The 22,114-nt window shown below is 50.6% G+C and overlaps 1 protein-coding gene across 2 annotated transcripts; it reads left to right on the top strand.

Annotated features, from left to right (window-relative positions):
- The first annotated feature begins 8,406 nt into the window (after positions 1-8,406).
- UPK1A (uroplakin 1A) lies at positions 8,407-20,368 on the top strand. Of its 2 annotated transcripts, XM_023196947.1 has the most exons (8): positions 8,407-8,490; positions 10,034-10,234; positions 15,781-15,855; positions 15,993-16,100; positions 18,045-18,224; positions 18,437-18,534; positions 20,018-20,101; positions 20,182-20,368. In XM_023196947.1, the coding sequence occupies exons 1-7, from the start codon at positions 8,407-8,409 to the stop codon at positions 20,091-20,093; spliced, it is 822 nt and encodes a 273-aa protein (XP_023052715.1). In that variant the 3' UTR covers positions 20,094-20,101; positions 20,182-20,368. The 2 variants fall into 2 exon arrangements, with proteins under 2 accessions (XP_023052715.1, XP_023052716.1); XM_023196948.1 differs by lacking the exon at positions 18,437-18,534.
- The last annotated feature ends 1,746 nt before the right edge of the window (positions 20,369-22,114 follow it).

Raw genomic sequence — 22,114 nt, 5'->3', positions numbered from 1 at the left:
ATATATCTCTTGGAGATACCATTTTTTTTTTTTTGAGACAGAGTCTCAATCTGTTGCCCAGGCTAGAGTGCGGTGGTGTCAGCTCTCTGCAACCTCTGCCTTCTGGGTTCAAACTATTCTCCCACCTCGAGATACCTATTTTTTTTTTTTTGAGACGGAGTCTCGTTCTGTCACCCGGGCTAGAGGGCTGGAGTGCAGTGGCCGGATCTCAGCTCACTGCAGGCTCCGCCTCCCGGGTTCACGCCATTCTCCTGCCTCAGTCTCCCGAGTAGCTGGGACTACAGGTGCCAGCCACCTCGCCCGGCTAGCTTTTTGTATTTTTTAGTAGAGATGGGGGTTTCACCGTGTTAGCCAGGATGGTCTCGAACTCCTGACCTCGTGATCCACCCGTCTCGGCCTCCCAAAGTGCTGGGATTACAGGCTTGAGCCACCGCGCCCGGCCGAGATAACTATTTTTTTAAACATACTTATTTACACCTAAGAAATTAGTTCTTAATGGCCGGGTGCAGTGGCTCACACCTGTAATCCCAGCACTTTGGGAGGCTGAGGAGGGCAGATCACCTGAGGTCTGGAGTTCGAGACCATCCTGGGCAACATGGTGAAACCCCGTCTCTACTAAAAATACAAAATTGGCCAGGCGTGGTGGCACATGCCTGTAATCCCAGCTACTCGGGGGGCTGAGGCGGGAGGATGCAGTGAGCCGAGATAATGCCATTGCACTCCATCCTGGGCAACAAGAGTAAATCTCCGTCTCACCAAAAAAAAAAAAAAAAAAAAAAAAAGGAGTTCTTAATATCTCATAAGCAATCTCCTGCACAATGTGTAACTTCTCCCTGTGTTGGGGCCTGCTCTTTCATGCTGATCATGATGGTAGTTGGAAGTCATTTAAGTAGGCCAAATTGAAGGCCGGGCGCGGTGGCTCACATCTGTAATCCCAGCACTTTGGGAGGCCGAGGCAGGCGGATCACGAGGTCAAGAGATCCAGACCATCCTGGCCAACATGGTGAAAACCCGTCTTTACTAAAAATACAAAAATTAGCTGGGCGCGGTGGCGGGCGCCTGTAGTCCCAGTTACTCGGGAGGCTGAGGCAGGAGAATGGCATGAACCCAGGAGGCGGAGCTTGCAGTGAGCCGAGATCGCGCCACTGCACTCCAGCCTGGATGACAGAGCGAGACTCCATCTCAAAAAAGAAAAAAAGGCCAAATTGAGAGCTGTTCTTCATGGTGCCCCCAAAAGAATTGCCACACAATAACAGCCCAGAATATCCCCAACAGACTTGTCAACAGGGACCTAGCCAGCATGACCAGCTGGAGCATTCTCGTGGCTGAACTGGTGTGTCCTGAAAACCTTTCAAATGACCGGGGCGCAGTGGCTCACACCTGTAACCCTAGCACTTTGGGAGGCCCAGGCCAGCAGGTCACAAGGTCAGGAATTCAAAACCAGCCTGGCCAAGCTGGTGAAACCCATCTCTTCTAAAAATACAAAAATAAAAATACAAAAATTGGCCAGGTGTGGTGGTGCATACCTGTAATCCCAGCTACTAGGGAGGCTGAGGCAGGACAATCACTTGAACCTGGGAGGTGGAGGTTGCAGTGAGCTGAGATTACACCACTGTACTCCAGTCTGGGCGACAGAGTGAGACTCCATCCCAAAAAACAAAAATAAACTTCAAATGGTGACAAACTTGTCTGATGTGTTCACATGAGCAGAGATGATTCTTGTATGGAGAAAAATGGCCCCAGAGATAGATCTTGTGAAATAGCTGCTCATGAGGAGAAGTGGCTGTAGGAGCTGGGCACGGTGGCTCATACCTGTAATGCCAGCACTTTGGGAGACCGAGGCGGCCAGATAACCTGAGGTTGGGAGTTCAAGAACAGCCTGACCAACATGGAGAAACCCCGTGTCTACTAAAAATACAAAATTAGCCAGGCGTGGTGGTGCATGCCTGTAACCCCAGCTACTCTGGATGCTAAGGCAGGAGAATTGCTTGAACCCAGAAGGCGGAGGTTGCTGTGACCCGAGATTGCGCCATGGTACTCCAGCCTGGGCAACGAGCGAAAGTCCGTATAAAAAAAGAAAAAAGAAAAAACAAAAAGCGGCTGTAAACAGGATCTTAGTGCACACACAGGGAGCTTGAGGGATCGTGGGAGGAGATTATGATGTGGGTCGGAAGTAGCAAAGAACTTAAACACCATGAAAAAAAAATTTTTTTTTGAGACGGAGCCTTGCTCTGTTGTCCAGACTGGAGTGCAGTGATGTGATCTCTGCTCACTGCAACCTCCACCTCCCGGTTCAAGCAGTTCTGCCTCAGCCTCCCAAGAAGCTGGGATTACAGGCGCCCGCCACCACATCCAGCTAAAAATTTTTTGTATTTTTAGTAGAGATTTAGAGAGTAGTTTTACCATGTTGGCCAGACTAGTCTCGAACTCCTGACCTCAGGTAATCCATCCACCTTGGCCTCCCAAAGTGCTGGGATTACAGACATGAGCCACACCGTGTCCAGCCAACACAATGAAAATTTCAAATGAAACAGGATGGCCAGTGAAAAGTCAAGGTGCTGGACTCTGAGTCCAGCTGCCCAATTCTGCCCAGGGTTTGCCGCCAGTGCCAGTGTTTCCTATACATTCCTTTGGAGATAGCTCATGCATCTAGAAGTATTTGTAAATATATCGATCTGATTGGATATGGTGCCCGTTTCCTCCCTGATGTACTACTTCCATTTGCTCACACGGCCCCTGCCACACTGGCCTCCTCAGTGCACAAGAACTGTGAGCAAATGAAGTATTTCGACATACCAGGCTGGCTCCAACGCCTTTACGCTCCAGTCCTTTACACTTGCTGTTTGCTCGACCCTGAATGTTTGGCCACCAGGTGTCCACAAGCTCACCCCTCACTGCCTTCAGGTCTTCATTTAGGGAGACCTTCTCTGAGCACTCAGCCTTCACCTTCAACTCCTCCCCCTTTGTGCCCCTTCACTCCTTTTGTTTCTTTCTCTTTTTAAAAATTTTTATTTATTTATATTTTAATTTTTGGAGACGGAGTCTCACTCTGTCACCAGGCTGGAATGCAGTGGCACAATCTTGGCTCACTGCAATCTCAGATTCCCCGGTTCAAGCGATTCTCCTGCCTCAGACTCCCAGGTAGCTGGGATTACAGGAATGCACCACCAGGCCCAGCTAATTTTTGTATTTTTAGTAGAGACGGGGTTTCACCGTGTTGGCCAGGATGGTCTCCATCTCCTGACCTTGTGATCCCCCCAGGTCGGCTTCCCAAAGTGCTGGGATTATAGGCGTGAGCCATCACGCCTGGCTTTGTTTCTTAAGCACTTACCACTTAACATGCCGAATATTATCCTTCATCATTGCACCACTGGAATATAATTTCCACGTGGGCAGATTTGAAAATATATATTTAATTCCCCCTTTCAGCTCTTTTTTTTTTTTTTTTTTAGATAAGGTCTTGCTCTGTCACCCAGGCTGGCATGTAGTGGCGTAATCTTGGCTTACTGCAGCCTCTGCCGCCCAGACTTAAGCCATCCTCCTACCTTAGCCTCTCAAGTAGCTAGGACCACAGACATGGACCACCATACTCAGCTAGTTTTTTGTTTGTTTGTTTTTGATAGAGACAGGGTTTCACCATGTTGCCCAGGCTGGTCTCAAACTCCTGAGCTCAGGTGATCTGCCTGCCTTAGCCTCCCAAAGTGCTGGAATTATAGGCCTGAGCCACTGCATGCCGGTCTGCTTTTTTCCAAATGTTCTAATCTTTCTCTTTTTTTTTTTTTTTTTTGACACAAGACCTCGCTCTGTCACCCAGCCTGGAGTGTGGTGGCCTGATCACAACTCACTGCAGCCTTGAACTCCCAGGCTCAAGAGATCCTCCCACCCCAGCCTCTTGAGTAGCTGGGACTATAGCCATATGCCACCATGCCCAGCTAATTTTTGTATTTTTTTGTAGAGATGGAGTTTGCCCATATTGCCCAGGCTGGTCTGCAATTCCTGGATTCAAGTGATCCTCCCGCTTCAGCCTCCCAAGGTGCTGGGATTACAGGCATGAGCCACTGCACCCAGTCCAGCTGTTAATCTTATTGGTGATTAATTACATGTGATGGGTTACTTCTCAGTTGCTGCTTTCAAGGTTCTCTTTTTATCTTTCAATAATTTGATTATGATATGTCTGGTGATGGATATCTTTGAGTTTATCCTATTTGAAGATTGTTGAGCTTCTTGGCTCTATAGATTGATGTTTTTTTCATCAAATTTTGGGAGTTTTCAGCCATTCTTTTTTTCACATGTTATTTTTTACCCCCTTCCTTTTTGTCCTCTCCTTCTGGGACTCCCATTGTTTAATGATGTCTCACAGGTCTCTGAAGCTCTGTTCATTTATCTTCATTCATTTTTCTTTCTGTTCCTTAAACTTGATCATCTCAACTGATCTGTTCTCACATTCACTGATCTTTTCTTCTGCCTACTCAAATCCGTTGTTGAACCCTCTATTGATTTTTTCTTTTCTTTCTTTTTTTTTTTTTTTTTTTTTTGAGATGGAGTCTCACTCTGTTGCCCAGGCTGGAGTGCAGTGGCGTGATCTGGGCTTACTGCAAGCTCTGCCTCCCGGGTTCAAGCGATTCTCCTGCCTCAGCCTCCCTAGTAGCTGGGACTATAGGCATGCACCACCATGCCCGGCTAATTTTTTGTACTTTTAGTAGAGATGGAGTTTCACCATGTTGGCCAGATGGTCTTGATCTCTTGACCTTGTGATCCGCCCACCTCGGCCTCCCAAAGTTCTGGGATTACAAGTGTGAGCCACCATGCCTGGCTGTTTTTTTTTTTTGCGGGGGGGCTGGTAGTGGGGACAGAATCTCACTCTGTCGCCCAAGCTGGAGTGCAGTGGCGTGATCTTGGCTCACCACAACCTCCACCTCCCAGGTTCAAGTGATTGTCGCCTCAGCCTCCCAAGTAGCTGGGACTACAGGCACATGCCACCATGCCCGGTTAAATTTGTTTATTTTTAGTAGAGACAGGATTTCACCATGTTAGCCAGGATGGCCTCAATCTCATGACCTCGTGATCTGCTCACCTCGGCCTCCCAAAGTGCTGGGATTATAGGCATGAACCACCACGCCCGGCCCATTTGAATATTTTCATTTTAGTTACTGTAATTTTCAAGTTCCAAATTTCTGTTTAGTTCTTTTTAAATAATTTCTGCTTTTAGGCCAGGCATGGTGGCTTACACCTGTAATCCCAGCACTTTGGGAGGCCAAAGTGGGAGGTTCACTTGAAGTCAGGAGTTGGAGACTAGCCTGGCCAACACTTCATCTCAAAACAAACAAACAAACAAACAAACAAACAAAAAAGACGGTATTCTTTAGCATGTGTTCAGCTAATGATTGGACAAAGATTTCCTTAGCCTCCAAGGACCAATAATCTAGCCTTTGCTGAGGCATGGTGGGCCATGCAATTGAGCCAGGCAATTGACAGCTCTGCCATCGTCATTACTTCTCCCAGGAAGGCACACATCCTCAAGGGCAGCCCAATGTAAGAAGACTGGGTTCTCATCTCTGGTCTTTCTTGAGCCTGCCTATACTCCTGGGCATGCACACAACCCTATGCATGCACGTGACCTAGATTTCCAAGAATATTTTGGAGTTTTTCAAAGCCTTCTCATTCCCCAGCTTTATCTTTTAAACTTTTTCGTTAGCCTATTATTGGCCTCAACTGTTATTCATTGCTTAGGCAGCTGCCTAGTTGAGCAATTGCATACAATTGTGTTTCACAAATGCCCCTGGGGAAATAATTCTGACAATGTATAAGCTCTAAGTTAGGTCAAATACAGACAATATTGCAAGCAAGGGCTTCCAAGGAACCACAAGACAAATCAAATATTTCTGACTTTCTGGGAATGAGACTTTTAACAAGTTTCATCCTCTTCTCCATTTGGTGTATGCCAGGCTGCTAGTTTCCACTGAGAATGCCGGCAGTTAATATTCAAGGCTACCATGGAGCTGGAGTGGGAGAATGGAACTAGGGCAATTAAAAATGTCACGAAGTACAAAAATTAGCTGGGCGTGGTGGCGGGTGCCTGTAATCCCAGCTACTCGGGAGGCTGAGGCAGGAGAATCGCTTGAACCTGGGAGGCAGAGGTTGCAGTGAGCTGAGATCGCACCACTGCATTCCAGCCTGGGCGACAGTGAGACCGTATCTCAAGAAAACAAAAATAAAAATAAAATTTAAAAATGTCATAAAGTTCACTGCTCTTATTAGGATTCAGCTGCTTTTCTTGAATAAACACTTTTCAGATTTTTGTTGTTGTTGAGGCAGAGTCTCACTCTGTCGCCCAGGCTGGAGTGCAATGGTGCGACCTTGGCTCACTGCAACCTCTGCCTCCCAGGTTCAAGCGATTCTCCTGCCTTAGCCTCCTTGAGTAGCTGGGATTACAGGCACCTGCCACCACACCCGGCTAATTTTGTATTTTTAGTAGAGATGGGGTTTCACCATGTTGGTCAGCCTGACCTCAGGTGATCCCCCCACCTCAGCCTCCCAAAGTGCTGGGATTACAGGTGTGAGCCACCGCACCCGGCCAAAACAAATATTTTAAAATCTCAAGTGAGTTGACTAAAACCAAATTAACCATTTTAATCGGAAAATATCTCATGTATCTAATTACCAAACCAGTGCCTTGACGATGGGATTTGCAATGTCATTTGTTTGCCGAATTCGCAGGCACCGCAGTGGGGAGCCACAGCTCCAACAGCAGAGGCAATAAACGGCCTGGCCTTGGGGTTGGGAAGTTCTGGGGATGGTGTCCCCATCCCCAGATGGGGACCCAGGCCCGGGCCACCATTTTTGCCTGTGGAGCCAGCCCTGCGCCGCGAGGGGGTGGCATCAGAGAGACCGTGGCCTCTCGGGAGCCAGCTGCGGGGCATGGCCGTGGGCAGCATCGCCGCTTGGGGACATGCGCTGGCTCAGTCCCCACCGCTGCTGGGAAGCAGTCTGATGACACCTATTTCATAGACGGGCAAATCCACAAGCCAAGTCGCACCGCCCAGAAGAGGCGGAACCGGAATTTGAACCTAGGTTTCTCATTCTGCAGCCTGAAGAAATACATGTCTGCTTGGTCCATGTGTGTGTTGGGGGGCGACGGGGACTTTTCTTCAATCAAGCCCAGTGTGCCCCTCTCACTTTCTAGCACGTTCTTCTCCCCACGCTTTGTACTCATCTCAGACTCCCCTCACACATCCATCCTGGGTTCCATCCTTTCCCTCAGCCCACCGCCCATGTAATCAGCCTCCTAAGCACCCCTTCCACCTGTCCCCTCATCTCCCCACTGCTCTGTCTTGGTGCAGCCCTGGCCTCAGCAGGGGTCCCTGCCTGGGCCTTACCAAGGGGTCCTGGCTTCACAGAGGAGCAGCCACCTGCCCAAGGTCACACAGCAGAAGAGGCACTTTTGGGATTCAGAACCCATCTGTGGGTCTGAAGTGGATTTTTTGTTTGTTTTTGGAGACAGGGCCTGGCTCTGTCACTCAAGCTGGAGTGCAATGGCATGATCTTGGCTCACTACAACCTCTGTCCCCCAGGTTCAAGCCATCCTCCCACCTCAGCCTCCCAAGTAGCTGGGACCACAGGCATGAGTCTGGCTGATTATTTTTGTATTTTTTTTTTGAAACGGGGTTTCACCGTGTTATCCAGTCTGGTCTCAAACTACTGAGCTCAAGCGATCCGCCTACCTGAGTTTCCCAAAGTGCTGGGATTACAGGCCTGAGCTACCGCACCCTGCCCCGATTTGGATCTTGCTCCTACTTCCAGGAAGGCCCATGTCCTAGCAAGAGAGACGCCCGGTGGTGCGCGCACCCCTCCACCCCCAACTCCACCACCAACGGAGCCTGGGACCCAGAGGCCATGGGTCCTACACAATCTGGAATTTCAGGTCTATAAATCATGGGGGCGGCAGGGAGCCCATCGAAGCTGTTCACTCATCCTGGTCTGCCGGCTTGGCCTCTTGTCCATCCCCGTGCCGTGCCCCAAAACACACATACACACCCTCCCTCCTTCCTGGGAGACCAGCCCAAGGAGGGGCCTGGGCATATATAGGGAGCCACAGTGGGTGGAGATGGCCAGAGAGGCTGCAGACAGAGAAGGTGAGGAGGGGGCTCTGGAAGTCTGGGTGTGGCATGGGGGGGTCTGAGGCTCAGGAAGGGGCAGTGCCAAGTTCGGGCCAGTGACTGCCCCACCGGGCCTGGGTGTCCTCTTCTGCAAAATGCCTCCCCGCCAGGGCTGTGGGCTCATCAGTACCAGCCTGGGCCCCGCAGAGAGCTGGAGCAACCCCTTGCAGCTGGGTTGTGGCTCAGAGATGGGGGGTCCGGCTGGCCCTTTACACTCCTGGCCTCATCCTTGCTCGTGTGTCCCAGGATGATGGCGTCTGCGGCAGCAGCAGAGGCTGAGAAGGGATCTCCAGTTGCGGTGGGCCTGCTAGTTGTGGGCAACATCATTATTCTGGTGAGACTCGCTCCAGTGCTGGGAACCGAGTGGTTGTGTGGTGGGGAGAGGGCAGTCCTGAGCTTGGGGTGGGGGATGAGGGTCCAGAACTGTCTCTTGGGCAGACTCAGTGATCAGCACAGCCTGGGTTTAAATCCCAGCTCTGCCTCTCCCCAGCTCTGTGACCTTAGCAAGCGACTGTCCCTCTCTGTGCCTTCTTTCCTCATCTGTAGATTGTGTCCTCATTGTGTGAGCTGTTGTCATGCGAATCAATCCATGCATGGTCCTCAGCTCAGAGAAAGTGCCCGACCAATGCTGGCTATCACCATCAGCATCACTATGGATGTAAAGTGACTGCCTGGTGCACAGGAGGCCACAAGAAGGAAAAACAACAGTGTCTTTCAATTAACGTTGGGTTTTGGTTTTGTGTTTTTTTGTTTTGTTTTGTTTTGTTTTTTTGAGACAGAGTCTCACTCTGTCGCCCAGACTGGAGTGCAGTGGCCGATCTCAGCTAACTGCAACCTCCAACTCCCGGGCGCAAGTGATTATCCTGCCTCAGCCTCCAGAGTAGCTGGGATTACAGGTGCACACCACCACACCTGGCTAATTTTTTTTTTTTTTTTTTTTTAGACGGAGTCTCGCTCTGTCACCCAGGCTGAAGTGCAGTGGCAAGATCTCAGCTCACTGCATCCTCTACCTCCTGGGCTCAAGCAATTCTCCTGCCTCAGTCTCCCGAGCAGCTGGGATTACAGGCACACACCACCATACCCAGCTACTTTTGTATTTTTAGTAGAGGCGGGGTTTCTACTGTTCGCCAGGCTGGTCTTGAACTCCTGACCTGAGATGATCTGCCCACATCAGCCTCCCAAAGTGTTGGGATTACAAGTGTTAGCCACCTCGCCTGGCCTTGTGTTTGTTTTAGAGACAGGGTCTCGCTCTGTTGACCAGGATGCAGTGCAGTGGTGTGATCCTAGCTCACTGCAGCCTCCAACTCCTGGGCTCAGCTGATCCTCCCACCTTAGCATCCCGACTAGCTGGGACTACAGGTGCACATCACCACATCTGGCTAATTTTTTTATTTTTCGTAGAGACGGGGTCTCACTATTGCCCAGGCTGGTCTCAAACACCTGGGCTCAAGCAATCCTCCTGCCTCGGCCTCCCACAGTGCTGGGATTGCAGGTGTGAGCCACCTTGCCTGGCCCATTTGTAATTTTTATGGCCATGGCCATGTTCCCCTCCTCGGGGAAAAACAGCACCGTCAAGGGAGGGCAGGTGGACCAACCATCTCCTCTGTGCCAGTCCACTGCTCCAGCCTTTCCACGTGGCATCCCCTTTCATCCCCGAAGCAACTGGCAGCTGGGGCGTGAGGGTCGGTTGTCTGGCTGGGTCTCTTCTCTCCTGGCCTCTGCTCACCCTCATCGCTGCTCATGGAGGGCGAGGTCTTTGCCCACTTTACTGTGAGGGCAGTGGAGGCTCCGAATGGGGAAGGAACTTGCTCGTGGAGATGCCTCGTGCCAGGGCTGCTGGCCCTTAGAGAACCTTCCTAACCTGCTGCTCTGTCCAGCTGTCAGGCCTGGCCCTGTTTGCTGAGACCGTATGGGTGACAGCCGACCAGTACCGCGTATACCCACTGATGGGAGTCTCAGGCAAGGATGACGTCTTCGCTGGCGCCTGGATCGCCATCTTCTGCGGCTTCTCCTTCTTCGTGGTAGCCAGTTTTGGTGTGGGTGCCGCGCTCTGCCGCCGCCGGTCCATGGTCCTCACGGTGAGGCCCTGGGGGTGGGGGAATGGGGACATTGAAAACGGAGTTCAGCATCACTGAGTCATAGTAGCAGGTGCCGCCCCAGCCACTAGTGTGAGTTCCCCACAGCGTCACACTCAGGGATCCCAGGCATCATCTCACTCAGTCTTCCCACAGCCCAATAACCCAGGCTCCGCAGTTACCCCCATTTAATGAAGAAAGCAGGCAGAGAGAGGGGAGTGGGGGTCTGCACAGTGGGAGGACTTGAGTAGCAGGGCTGGGTTTTTTTTTTTTTTTTTTTTTTTTTGGTAAAGATGGGGGTCTCACTATGTTGCCCAGGCTGGTCTCAAACTCCTGGTTCAAATGATTCTCCTGCCTCAGCCTCCCAAAATGCTGGGATTACAGGCTTGAGCTCCTCCACCTGCACCCAGTGCAGGGCTAGAATTTGAACCCCTGCTAGCCGCTCTCCAGAGTCTGTGCTCATGAACTCTGCCAATAATAGCACAGCTACCATTTAATAATGGTTTACTACATGCCACGAGCTGTTCTAAATGGTTTTCTGGATTCCTTCATTTATTCCTCATAGTTCACCAAGAGATACCATCATCATCATGACCCTATTTGACAGAGATTGAAACTGAGGCTCAGAGAAGTGAAGTCACTTACCCAGGGGCACACATTGAGACAGTGGCAGAGCCAGTTTCAACCTGAGCAGATCAGCTCTTGAGCCTGTGCTCTCAATCTCTGCCCACAACAATAACCCACACTTCCCAAGTATCTCTCATGCACCTGACACTAGGGTAAGCAGTTTAGAAAATGAACTTCGTGGCCAGGCGCAGTGGCTCATGCCTGTAATCCCAGCACTTTGACAGGCAGAGGCGGACAGATCACTTGAGGTCAGGAGTCCGAGACCAGACTGGCCAACATGGCGAAATCCCATCTCTAGAGAGAAAAAAAAAAAAAAAAAAAGGCCAGACGTGATGGCAGGCACCTGTAATCCCCACTACTCAAGAGGCTGGGGCAGAAGAATCACTAGAACCTGGGAGACAGAGGTTGCAGTGAGCCAAGATCACGCCATTGCGTTTCAGACTGTATGACAGAGTGAGACTCCATCTCAAAAAAAAAAAGAAAAAAAAGGAAAGAAAATGAGCTTCCTCAGTCTTCCCAGAGGCCCTTCACAGTTAGTGCTTTTCAATCCATTTACCAGATGAGGAAACTGAGGCTCAAAGAGGCCAACACCCTCTCCCAGGTGACCAGGAGACCTGGGATTCCAATCCAGGCCCCAGTGACACAGAGACAGCACTGTGCTTCCTCGACAGCCAAGGGTTTTTCAGATTCCCAGGAGCAGCCACTTATTTGATGAACAAATGCTTATGAGCAGGAGCTATGTGCTGAGCCCTACGCTGGGCACTGGGGCTCTGTGCTGAGTGAAATATAAAAGCCCTTGACCCAGGGGATTTGTGCTCAGAGGAGGAAGACAGTGAACAGGAGGGGAGGTCAGGAGCCGAGGAGGGCGAGGGAAGACCTCACTGCCAGGGAAAGCAAAGACCTAGAGGCAATGGGGGTGAGGCATGTGTGTAACTGGAGCAACAGCCTTCCAGGTGGAGGTGGCAGCAAGGGCAAAGGCTCTGAGGCCAGAGCGGGCCAGGAGTCCAAAGCAGCTGGAGCTGAGTGAGGAGGAGGTTGGGGGGGTGAGAGGACATGAGGCAGACAGCTGGGGAGGAGAACAGTGAGGAGTGGGGATGGGAAAGAAGCGGGAGGGAAGGCAGGTGTTGTGGACTTTGGCTTTATCCTGAGTAAGATGGAGCCATGGACACCTTCCCTCCCTCCCATCCTCCCGTCCTCCCTCCCGTCCTCCCGTCCTCCCATCCTCCCTTCCTCCCATCCTCCCTCCCTCCCTCCCTCCCTTCCTCCCTCCCTTCCTTCATTTTTCTAGACAGGCAGGTATTGTGGACTTTGGCTTTATCCTGGGTACGATGGAGCCATGGACTTCCTTCCCTTCCTCCTTTCCCTCCCTTCCCTTCCTTCCTTCCTTCCTCCCTTTCCTCCCTCCCTCCCTCCTTCTTTCCCTCCTTCCTTCTTTTCTTCCTTCCTTTGTTTTTCTAGACAGGGCCTCACTCTGTTGCCCAGGCTGGCGTGCAGTGGCACAATCATAACTCTTTGCCACCTTGAACTCTCGGGCTCAAATGATCCTCCCACCTCAGCCTCCCAATGAGCTGGAACTACAAGTGTGCACCACCACGTGCAGCTAATTTTTGTATTCTTTGTAGCGATGGAGTCTCACTATGTTGCCCAGGCTGGTCTCAAACTCCTGGCCCCAAGTGAGCCTCCCATCTCAGCCTCCCAAAGTGCTGGAATTACAGGCATGAGCCACCACACCTGCCCTCTTATTTTCTTATCCTGTATTTAATTTTCGGGCATAACAATTTAACCAAAGCCCTAAAAATTCACCCAACTAGTTTTAAAAATTGTGTCTATGTCTGTTTCCCCTATTAGTTTGTCATTAACTAAGACATTTTTTCCCCAAATTTATTTCTTCTTCTTTTTTTTTGAAATGGAGTCTTGCTCAGTCTCCCAGGTTGGAGTGCAGTGGCATGATCTTGGCCCCCTGCAAGCTCTGCCTCCAAGGTTCACGCCATTCTCCTGCCTCAGCCTCCTGAGTAGCTGGGACTACAGGCACCCACCACCAAGCCCGGCTAATTTTTTGTATTTTTAGTAGAGACGGGGTTTCACCGTGTTAGCCAGGATGGTCTCGATCTGATCTCGTGATCCGCCCGCCTCGGTCTCCCAAAGTGCTGGGATTACAGGCATGAGCCACTGTGCCTGGCCCCCACCTCTCCGCCTTTTTTTTTTTTCCGAATTTCTTACGGGAAATTTCTAACGTAGACTAAAGTAGAGTCCGTGGTATTTGAGCTCTGCATACCTCTCACTTAATTTCAACAACATCAGCTGCAGACTGCCCAGCATTGTCTCCTCTATCCCCCTTCTCCCACACTTTTCCTTCTGGGTATTTTGAAGCACATTCTAGAAGCCAAGTCGCTTACCTGGATAAGCTCCGGTAAATACTGGAGCACACATTTCTCTGACCGATAAGCACATTGTTTTAAAGCAGTCAGGCGGATGTGCAATGTCATCCATCTCCCAGTAGCGGAGCTCACAAATCCACACACAACCTCCTGTTGCTTTATAGGTGAAGATGCCAGGTTAGTACAAGAAAAGAATTTGCATTAAACATCAACTATCAAGCTTTTTTTTCTCCTGCCCTCCATGCCGTTGGCACAACCCACCAAATTCACCCAAATTCTTTTATATCATCCAATATCCAGTCTGTGTCAGATGTTTCTCATTATCTGAGAACATCGTTTTATGTTTGTTTGTTTTGTTTTAAGAGACACTGTTGCCTGGGCTGGAGTGCAGTGGCACGATCTCAGCTCATTGCAACCTCCACCTCCTGGGTTCAAGTTATTCTCCTATCTCAGCCTCCCGAGTAGCTGGAATTACAGGCACCCATCTCCATGCCCAGCTAATTTTTGTATTTTTGCATTTTTAGTAGATGGAGTTTCACCATATTGGTCAGGCTGGTCTCAAACTCCTGACCTCAGTTGATCCACCCGCCTCAACCTCCCAAAGTGCTGGGATTACAGGCGTGAGCCACTGCACCCACACTTGTTTGTTTTGTTTTAAGAGACAGGGTTTTGCTCTGTCACCCAGGCTGGAATGCAGTGGTGTAATCATAGCTCACTGTGGCCTCCAACTACTCAGCTCAAACGATCCTCCAACCTCAGCCTCCCAAGTAGCTAGGACTAACACTACCACTAGTAGTAACCATGCTTAACTAATTTTTTTATTTTTATTTTTTGTAGCAACGGGGTCTCACTGTGTTGCCCAGGCTGATCTTGAACTCCAGGGTTCAAGCAATCCTCCCACCTCGGCCTCCCAAAGTGCTGGGATTACAGGCATGAGCCACTGCATCTGGCAGAGAATGTCTTTATCTATTTATATTATTATTTTTTGAGATGGAGTTTCACTTTTGTTACCTAGGCTGGAGTATAATGGTACAATCTGGGCTCACTGCAACCTCTGCCCCACGGATTCAAGCAATTCTCATGCTTCAGCCTCCCGAGTAGCTGGGATTACAGGCATGCGCCACCATGCCCGGCTAATTTTGTATTTTTAGTAGAGACGGGGTTTCTCCATGTTGGTCAGGCTGGTCTTGAACTTCCAACCTCGGGTGATCCACCTGCCTTGGCCTCCCAAAGTGCTAGGATTATAGGCATGAGCCACTGTGCCTGGCCCTGAATGTCTTTGTTTTTTAATTTTCTTTTCTTTAGCTTTTTTTTATTTTGCTGTCATCTATTTATCCCAGATATTTTTCTCTTTTATAGTAGACATTTATTTAGTGATTCTAAGTCAATACTTAACTTTGGCAAATATGTTACTTTTTAAATTTCATTTTCCCTTGACATTTCATTATAAAATATTTCTGGCTGGGTGTGGTGGCTCACTCCTATAATCCTGCACTTTGGGAGGCTGAGGAAGGAGGATCACTTGAACTCAGGAGTTTGAGACCAGCCTGGGCAACGTAGCAAGACCCTATCTCTAAAAAAAATTTAAAAATGAGCCAGACATGGTGGCATGTGCCTGTAGTCCCAGATACTCAGAAGGCTGAGGCAAGAGGATCACCTGAACCTGGGAGGCAGAGGCTGCAATGAGCTACGAGCTATGATCCTGCCACCACTGCACACCAGCCTGGGCGACAGAGGGAGACTCCATCTCAAAAAAAAAAAAAAATATATATATATATATATATATATAATTTTTGACATAGGGTCTCCCTCTGTCACCCAGGCTGGTGTGCAGTGGCACGATCTCAGCTCACTGCAACCTCCACCTCCCAGGTTCAAGCAATTAATCCTTCCTTAGCCTCCCGAGCTTGTAGCTGGGATTTCAAGCATCACCGGGCTAGAGCATAGTGGTGCAATCTCAGCTCCCTGCAACCTTCGCCTCCCGGGTTCAGGCGATTCTCCTGTCTCAGTCTCCCGAATAGCTGGGACTACAGGCCAATGCCACCATTCCCGGCTAATTTTTGTATTTTTATTAGAGACAGGGTTTTGCCATGTTGGCCCAGCTAGTCTCAAACGCTTGACCTCAAGTGATCCACCCACCTCAGCCTCCCAAAGTGCTGGGATTACAGGTGTGAGCCACCAATGCCCAGCCCTAATTGTTGTATTTTTATTAGAGAAGGGGTTTCACCATGTTGGCCGGGCTGGTCTCGAACTCCTGACCTCAGGTGATAGCCCCTTTGGCCTCCCAAAGTGCTGGGATTACAGGCGTAAGCCACCACGCCTGGCCTGCCTCAAAAATAAATTAATTAAATTAAATATTTCAAAATACAGAAAAGTTGGAAGACTTGTACAGCGAACACCTGAATACCCACCACATATTATGGATGATACTAGTCACACTGCCCCAAACTTTTTAAAAACTTGCATTTCCACAGTGATGCCTCCCTGATGGGGTGTGGCTTCACGGGCTCTGCCCAACGGGCCATCCTCCCTCTGTCTCCCCAGTACCTGGTGCTCATGCTCATCGTCTACATCTTCGAGTGCGCTTCCTGCATCACGTCCTACACCCACCGTGACTACGTGAGCCCGGCGAGGCCTGGGGAGGGGCCTGACCTGCATGGGAGGGGAGGGGCGAGGGTTCCCCGCGCGGCGGGGCAGAGGTCGTCCTGTCTCCCCACCCAGCCCTGCCGGCCCCTGCTCTTCCCTGTTCTCCGCAGATGGTGTCCAGTCCATCCCTGATCACCAAGCAGATGCTGACCTTCTACAGCGCGAACACCGACCAGGGCCGGGAGCTGACCCGCCTGTGGGACCGCGTCATGATTGAGGTGGGCAGGGTGGCCCGGGTGCCGGGAGAGCCTGGGGCTCCCTCCACAGAAGCCGATAGAGCGCCCGATGTGCCCTCTTGTAGAGAAGTGAGTGCTTTAAAGACATCCACTCATGAGATCTCCAGGAGAGCAGGGCTGCGGAAGAGTAAACCCTTCTGCAGATGAGTAAACAGGCCCACAAAGGGAAAGTTCCTTGCCCGATGCCATGCAGTCCATAGGTGGTGGGAGCTGGGATTGGAACTCGGCAGCCTAGCTCCTGACCCCCTGCTCTTAGCCTATACATGCTACCTCAACAGAAATGTTGATAATAATAACAATAGTAACAGCACCATTCACTGACCACTAACTTGGGTTTAACACAGTTCAAAGCACTTTTATTTTTATATTTTGAGATGGGGTCTTGCTCTGTCGCCCAGGCTGGAGCAATCATAGCTCACTGCAACCTCCAACTCCTGGGCTGAAGTGATCCTCCTGCCTCAGCCTCCCAAGTAGCTGGGAATACAGGTACACCCCACCCCGCCCGGCTAAATTTTTAAAATTATTTTTTGTGGAGACGGGGTCTTGCTCTATTGCCCAGGCTGGTCTCGAACTCCTGGGCTCAGGATTGGAGCGATTCTCCCAACTCCGCCTCTCAAAGTGCTGAGATTACAGGCATGAGCCACAAGTGCCTGGCCTCAAAGCACTTTTAAAGCTTTTTTAATCCTCACGACCACCCCATAAGGGAGATCAGCCTTTTAGTGATGAGGAGACCAAAGCAAGACGTTGAATATCTTACATGAGGTCACACACCTGGTAGGTCACAGAACTGGAAGGATTCAAACTCAGACTTCCAGATTTGAAGAGATACACTCTTCATCAAATCCAACATGATATTGCATCAGAAGAGGAAGAAATTGGCTGGGCGCAGTGGCTCACGCCTATAATCCCACACTTTGGGAGGCTGAGACGGGCAGATCACTTGAGTTCAAGAGTTCAAGACCATCCTGGCCAACATGGTGAAACCCTGTCCCCACAAAAAATACAAAAATTAGCTAGGCACGGTGGTGTGCACCTGTGATTCCAGCTACTTGGGAGGCTGAGGCAGGAGAATTGCTTGAACCCAGGAGGCAGAGGTTGTAGTGAGCCAAGATGGCACCACTGCACTCCAGCCTGGATGACAGAGGGAGAATCCGTCTCAACAAAAAAAAAAAAGGAAAACTGAGGTGTCAATGTGGCCCAAGTCCTCTAGCTAGCCAGGATTTGAACCCATGTTTGAAGGGTGCCCAAGCCTATGTTTTCCTCATTCAGGAGCCACAAATTAAACACCTGGATTCCTTACCAAGGCCAGGAAAAGCCAGAAATCTGCCCTTTTTATGTTATTTTATCAGCATAGTTGTTGATAAAAAATATTTTATTTTATTTTTTGAGATGAAGTTTTATACTTGATTCCCAGGCTGGAGTGCAGTGGCGCAGTCTTGGCTCACTGCAATCGCCACCTCCTGGGTTCAAGTGATTCTCCTGCCTCAGCCTCCCAAGTAACTGGGATTACAGGGGCCCACCACCACACCTGGCTAATTTTGTATTTTTAGTAGAGATGGGGGTTTCATCATGTTGGTCAGGCTGGCCTCGAACTCCTGACCTCAGGTGATCCACCCACCTTGGCCTCCCAAAGAGCTGGGATTACAGGCGTGAGACACCATGCCTGGCAAAAATATTTTAAAATAAGTCAGAGGTGCGGGTTTGATCCAAATCCCCCATCAGCCTCCTGGTCCTGGGACAAATATCATCTGCTCCGTGCTCACACACAGACACCCACCGGACACACTCGCTTGGAGGCCCAGGACATGGGGAAGTTGGGTCCAGCTGTGTCAAAGGCCAACCCTGCCCCTCCTTGCTGTGTGACCTCAGGCAAGCGACTATCCTCTCTGAGCCCGAGCCCGCCTGACCCCCTGCTTTTCTCTCCAGCAAGAGTGCTGTGGCACATCTGGTCCCATGGACTGGGTGAACTTCACATCAACCTTCCGGGAGGCCACTCCGGAGGTGGTGTTCCCCTGGCCCCCACTGTGCTGTCGCCGGACGGGAAACTTCATCCCCCTCAACAAGGAGGGCTGCCGCCTGGGGCACATGGACTACCTGTTCACCAAGGTGTGGCCCTCTGCCCTGCTGCATCTGTCCGTCCATCTGTCTGTCTTCCTCTGGTCTCTGCTCCCTCTCTGGTTCTATCTCTTTCTCCCTCTCTGTGTCTGTCCATCCAGCTTTTTCTCTCTCCTCTTCCCCTCTCTGATTTTCTTGTTTTCTTTTTCTTCCTTTTCTTTTTTTTTTTTTTTTTCGAGACCGAGTCCCGCTCTGTCACCCAGGCTGGAGTACAGTGGCACGATCTCAGCTCACTACAGTGTCTGCCTCCCAGGTTTAAGGGATTCTCCCACCTCAGCTTCCAGAGCAGCTGGGATTACAGGCGCGCACCACCCTCTTGGCTAATTTTTGTATTTTTAGTAAAGACAGGGTTTGATCATGTTGGCCAGGCTGGTCTCGAACTCCTGAGGTCAAGTGATCCACCCTCTTTGGCCTCCCAAAATGCTCAGATTACAGGCATGAGCCACAGCGCTGGGCCCCCTCTCTGATTTTCTCGTGCTCTCCCAACTCTCTCTCAAGTCAGCAGGATGCACCCAGGGTCTGTCTGAGCCAGACCTGGCACCTGCAACTTTACTCAGGTTGTCCGAAAATAAGAGCAACAATAGGGTGGGGTGCAATGGCTCACACCTGTAATCCCAGCACTTTGGGAGGCTGAGGAGGGCGGATCACTTGAGGTCAGGGGTTCAAGACCAGCCTGACCAACATAGCAAAACTCCATCTCTACTAAAAATGCAAAAATTAGCCCAGAGCAGTAGCACATGCCTGTAATCCCAACTACCCGGGAGGCTGAGGTAGGAGAATCACTTGAACCCTGGAGGTGAAGGTTGCAATCAGCTGAGATTGTGCCACTGCACCCCAGCCTGGGCAACAGAGCGCAACTCCGTCTCAAACAAAACAAAACAAAGCAAAACATCAAACAAAACAATAGAGCTAGGCACAGTGGCTCAAGCCTGTAATCCCAGTACTTTGGGAGGCCAAGGCAGGAGGATCACTTGAGGTCAGGAGCTCAAGACCAGCCTGGGCAACATATTAAGACCCCGTCTCTATAAAAAAGTACAGAAAATTAACCAGGCATGGTGGTGTGTGCCTATAATCCCAGCTACTGGGGAGGCTAAGGCAGGAGGATCGTTTGAGTCTAGGAGGTCAAGGCTGCAGTGAGCTGTGATGGTGCCACTGCACTCTAGTCTAGGCAAGAGACTTAATAAAAGGCAAGAGACTTAAAAAAAAAAAAAAAAACAAGGCCGGGCGCACGCGGTGGTTCACGCCTGTAATTTCACCCAGCACTTTGGGAGGCCGAGATGGGCGGATCATGAAATCAGGAATTCAAGACCAGCCTGACCAACATGGTGAAACCCCATCTCTACTAAAAATACAAAGATTAGCTGGGCGTAGTGGTGCACGCCTGTAATCCCAGCTACTCAGGAGGCTGAGGCAGGAGAATCGCTTGAATGCGGGAGGCAAAGGTTGCAGTGAGCCGAGATCACACCACTGCACTGCAGCCTGGGTGACAGAGCGAGACTCCCCCCCCCCAAAAAAAAAGCCAGCCATAAGAGCAAAATCACCCTCAGACTGTCATAGCCATCAGCAGGGCGGCACCTACTTTGCAGGGCCCGGGTTCAACATCAGCTCCCTGGGGCCCCGAAACCACCCGAGGAGGTGGACAGTGCCATGGTTCCCATTGCACAGGTGAGAAAACCAAGGCTCAGGAGAGGCAGTGACTTTCCCAAGGGCGCACAGTGGGACTCTCGCCTTTAGCAGCCACCCTCATGGGTGTCATCTTAAACCTCCCCCATCCCCCTGCCCAGGGCTGCTTTGAGCACATCGGCCATGCCATCGACAGCTACACGTGGGGCATCTCGTGGTTTGGGTTTGCCATCCTGATGTGGACGGTGAGAGGCGGGGAGCCCACAGGCTGGGTGGGCTGGGGGTTGGGGGGTGGAGTGCCCTCATCTCTCTGCCTCCTCGCCAGCTCCCAGTCATGCTGATTGCCATGTATTTCTACACCACGCTCTGAGGGACAAGACGGGAAGGCAACATACACACCCCGGCCTCCTCTGCATCCTCCTCCTGCTTCCTCCGCTGGGGCCTGGATGGCTGCCTCACGTCTGCCCTCCCAGCCTCCCCAGCCCTTACCTCCTTCCACTTCCAAGATCTTTTTCCAGGTTCCTGTGCCTCGGGTGTGCCCTGAAACCCCAGGGCTTGTGTGCACGTATCTTTAGCCCTTGACCTCACTCCACTTGGCTGGTTCTTGCCCAACTTTCAAGGGACTGCTCCATGATCCCATCTCCCATTCACAGACACCTCTCCTGTAGCTCTCTGAGCTCCTCCTTCATGGCAGGCGTCACCATTCTTGCTGAACAGTTTGTGATTGCCGTTTGAGCTCTGGAAGCCTTGATTGCCATGAGAGTTCTGTCATGGTCACTACTGTCCCCATCATCACCCAGCATGGGGCTAAGCACATACTAGTCAATAAATAAATAAATTAATTAATTAATTATGAATGAGTTTGTTCTTTTCTGGGTCAAGGGAGCGTGAACAAGAACTGTTCTAGGCCGGGCATAGTGGCTCACGCCTGTATTCCCAGCACTTGGGAGGCCGAGGCGGCAGATCACCTGAGATCAGAAGTTCGAGATCAGCCTGGCCAAAATGGTGAGACCCCATCTCTACAAAAATACAAAACTCAGCCAGGCGTGGTGGTGCACATCTGTAATCCCAGCCACTCCGGAGGCTGAGGCAGAAGAATCACTTGAACCTGGGAGGCGGAGGTTGCAGTGAGCCGAGATCACACCATTGCACTTCAGCCTGGGTGACAAAGCGAGGCCCTGTCTCCAAAGAAAAAAAAAAAAAAAGAACTATTCTGATGGAAGTGGTAGAAACCCAACTGTCACTGACTGAAGTGTAAAATGGAATTCATCAGCTCACGTAACTGAGTCAACGGGGCTGGCTTCAGGCATGTCTGGATCCAGGTGTTCAATCTAAGTTTCCAGGAAACCTGCTTCATTCCCTGACAGGATTTCTCTGGCAGCACCATACTTAACGTCTTTATAACTAAGCAACGCAACAGAGAGAAAGAGCCTCTCTCCCAAGGGCTGTAGCCAAGATCCAGAGTTGAATCTCACTATCTTGGCTTAGGTTCTAGGCCCATCGTTAGGTTGGGAAAGGGAGAGCACCTGGCGTGGTAATCCTGCTAAGGATGCATGCGGTGGCGGTGTTGGAAGGGGAGTTGTTTATCAAAGGAAAATCCAGGTACAGGGCTGTTGAGACTTATAGGTGATAAAAATCCTTCTCCTAGGGATATAGCTTCCAGCAAGTTCTGTAAAGGGTCCATGACAGCAAATCATTAAGAACTGAATTACGGCTGGGCATGTTGGCTCACACCTATAATCCCAGCACTTGCGGAGGTGGGCAGATCGCTTGAGGCCAGGAGCTTGAGAATAGCCTGGCCAAAATGGCGAAACCCCATCTCTATTAAAAATACAAAAAATACCCGGGCATGGTGGTGCACACCTGTAGACCCAGCTACTCAGGAGGCTGAGGCAGAAGAATCACTTGGGCCCAGGAGGCGGAGACTGCAGTGAGTTGAGATTGTGCCACTTGCACTCCAGCCTGGGCAACAGAGCAATACTCTGTCTAAAAAAAACAAAAACAAAAACAAAACAAAACAAAAAACCTGGATGCAGTGGCTCATACCTGTGATTCCAGCACTTTGGGAGGCTGAGGCAGGCAAATCACTTGAGGTCAGGAGTTCGAGACCAGCCTGGCCAATATGGTGAAACTCCATCTCTACTAAAAATACAAAAATTAGCTGGGTATGGTGGCATGCACCTGTAGTCAGAGCTACTCTGGAGGCTGAGGCACAAGAATCGCTTGAACCCAGGCAACGGAGGTTGCAGTGAGCCGAG

The sequence above is a fragment of the Piliocolobus tephrosceles genome, chromosome 21 (assembly GCF_002776525.5).
Source record: "Piliocolobus tephrosceles isolate RC106 chromosome 21, ASM277652v3, whole genome shotgun sequence".
NCBI classification, from domain to species: domain Eukaryota; kingdom Metazoa; phylum Chordata; class Mammalia; order Primates; family Cercopithecidae; genus Piliocolobus; species Piliocolobus tephrosceles.
The sequence above is the reverse complement of the archived record's forward strand: the minus strand, read 5'-3'. Positions and strand labels throughout refer to the sequence as shown.

Excerpts from the sequence above, each read along its gene's own strand:
- UPK1A (XM_023196947.1), top strand. The coding sequence starts at position 8,407 with ATGGCGTCTGCGGCAGCAGCAGAGGCTGAGAAGGGATCTCCAGTTGCG. Across the intron at positions 8,491-10,033 it reads TGGGCAACATCATTATTCTG|CTGTCAGGCCTGGCCCTGTT; the intron begins GTGAGACTCGCT and ends TGCTCTGTCCAG. Across the intron at positions 18,535-20,017 it reads CAGAGCAGCTGGGATTACAG|GGCTGCTTTGAGCACATCGG; the intron begins GCGCGCACCACC and ends CCCCCTGCCCAG.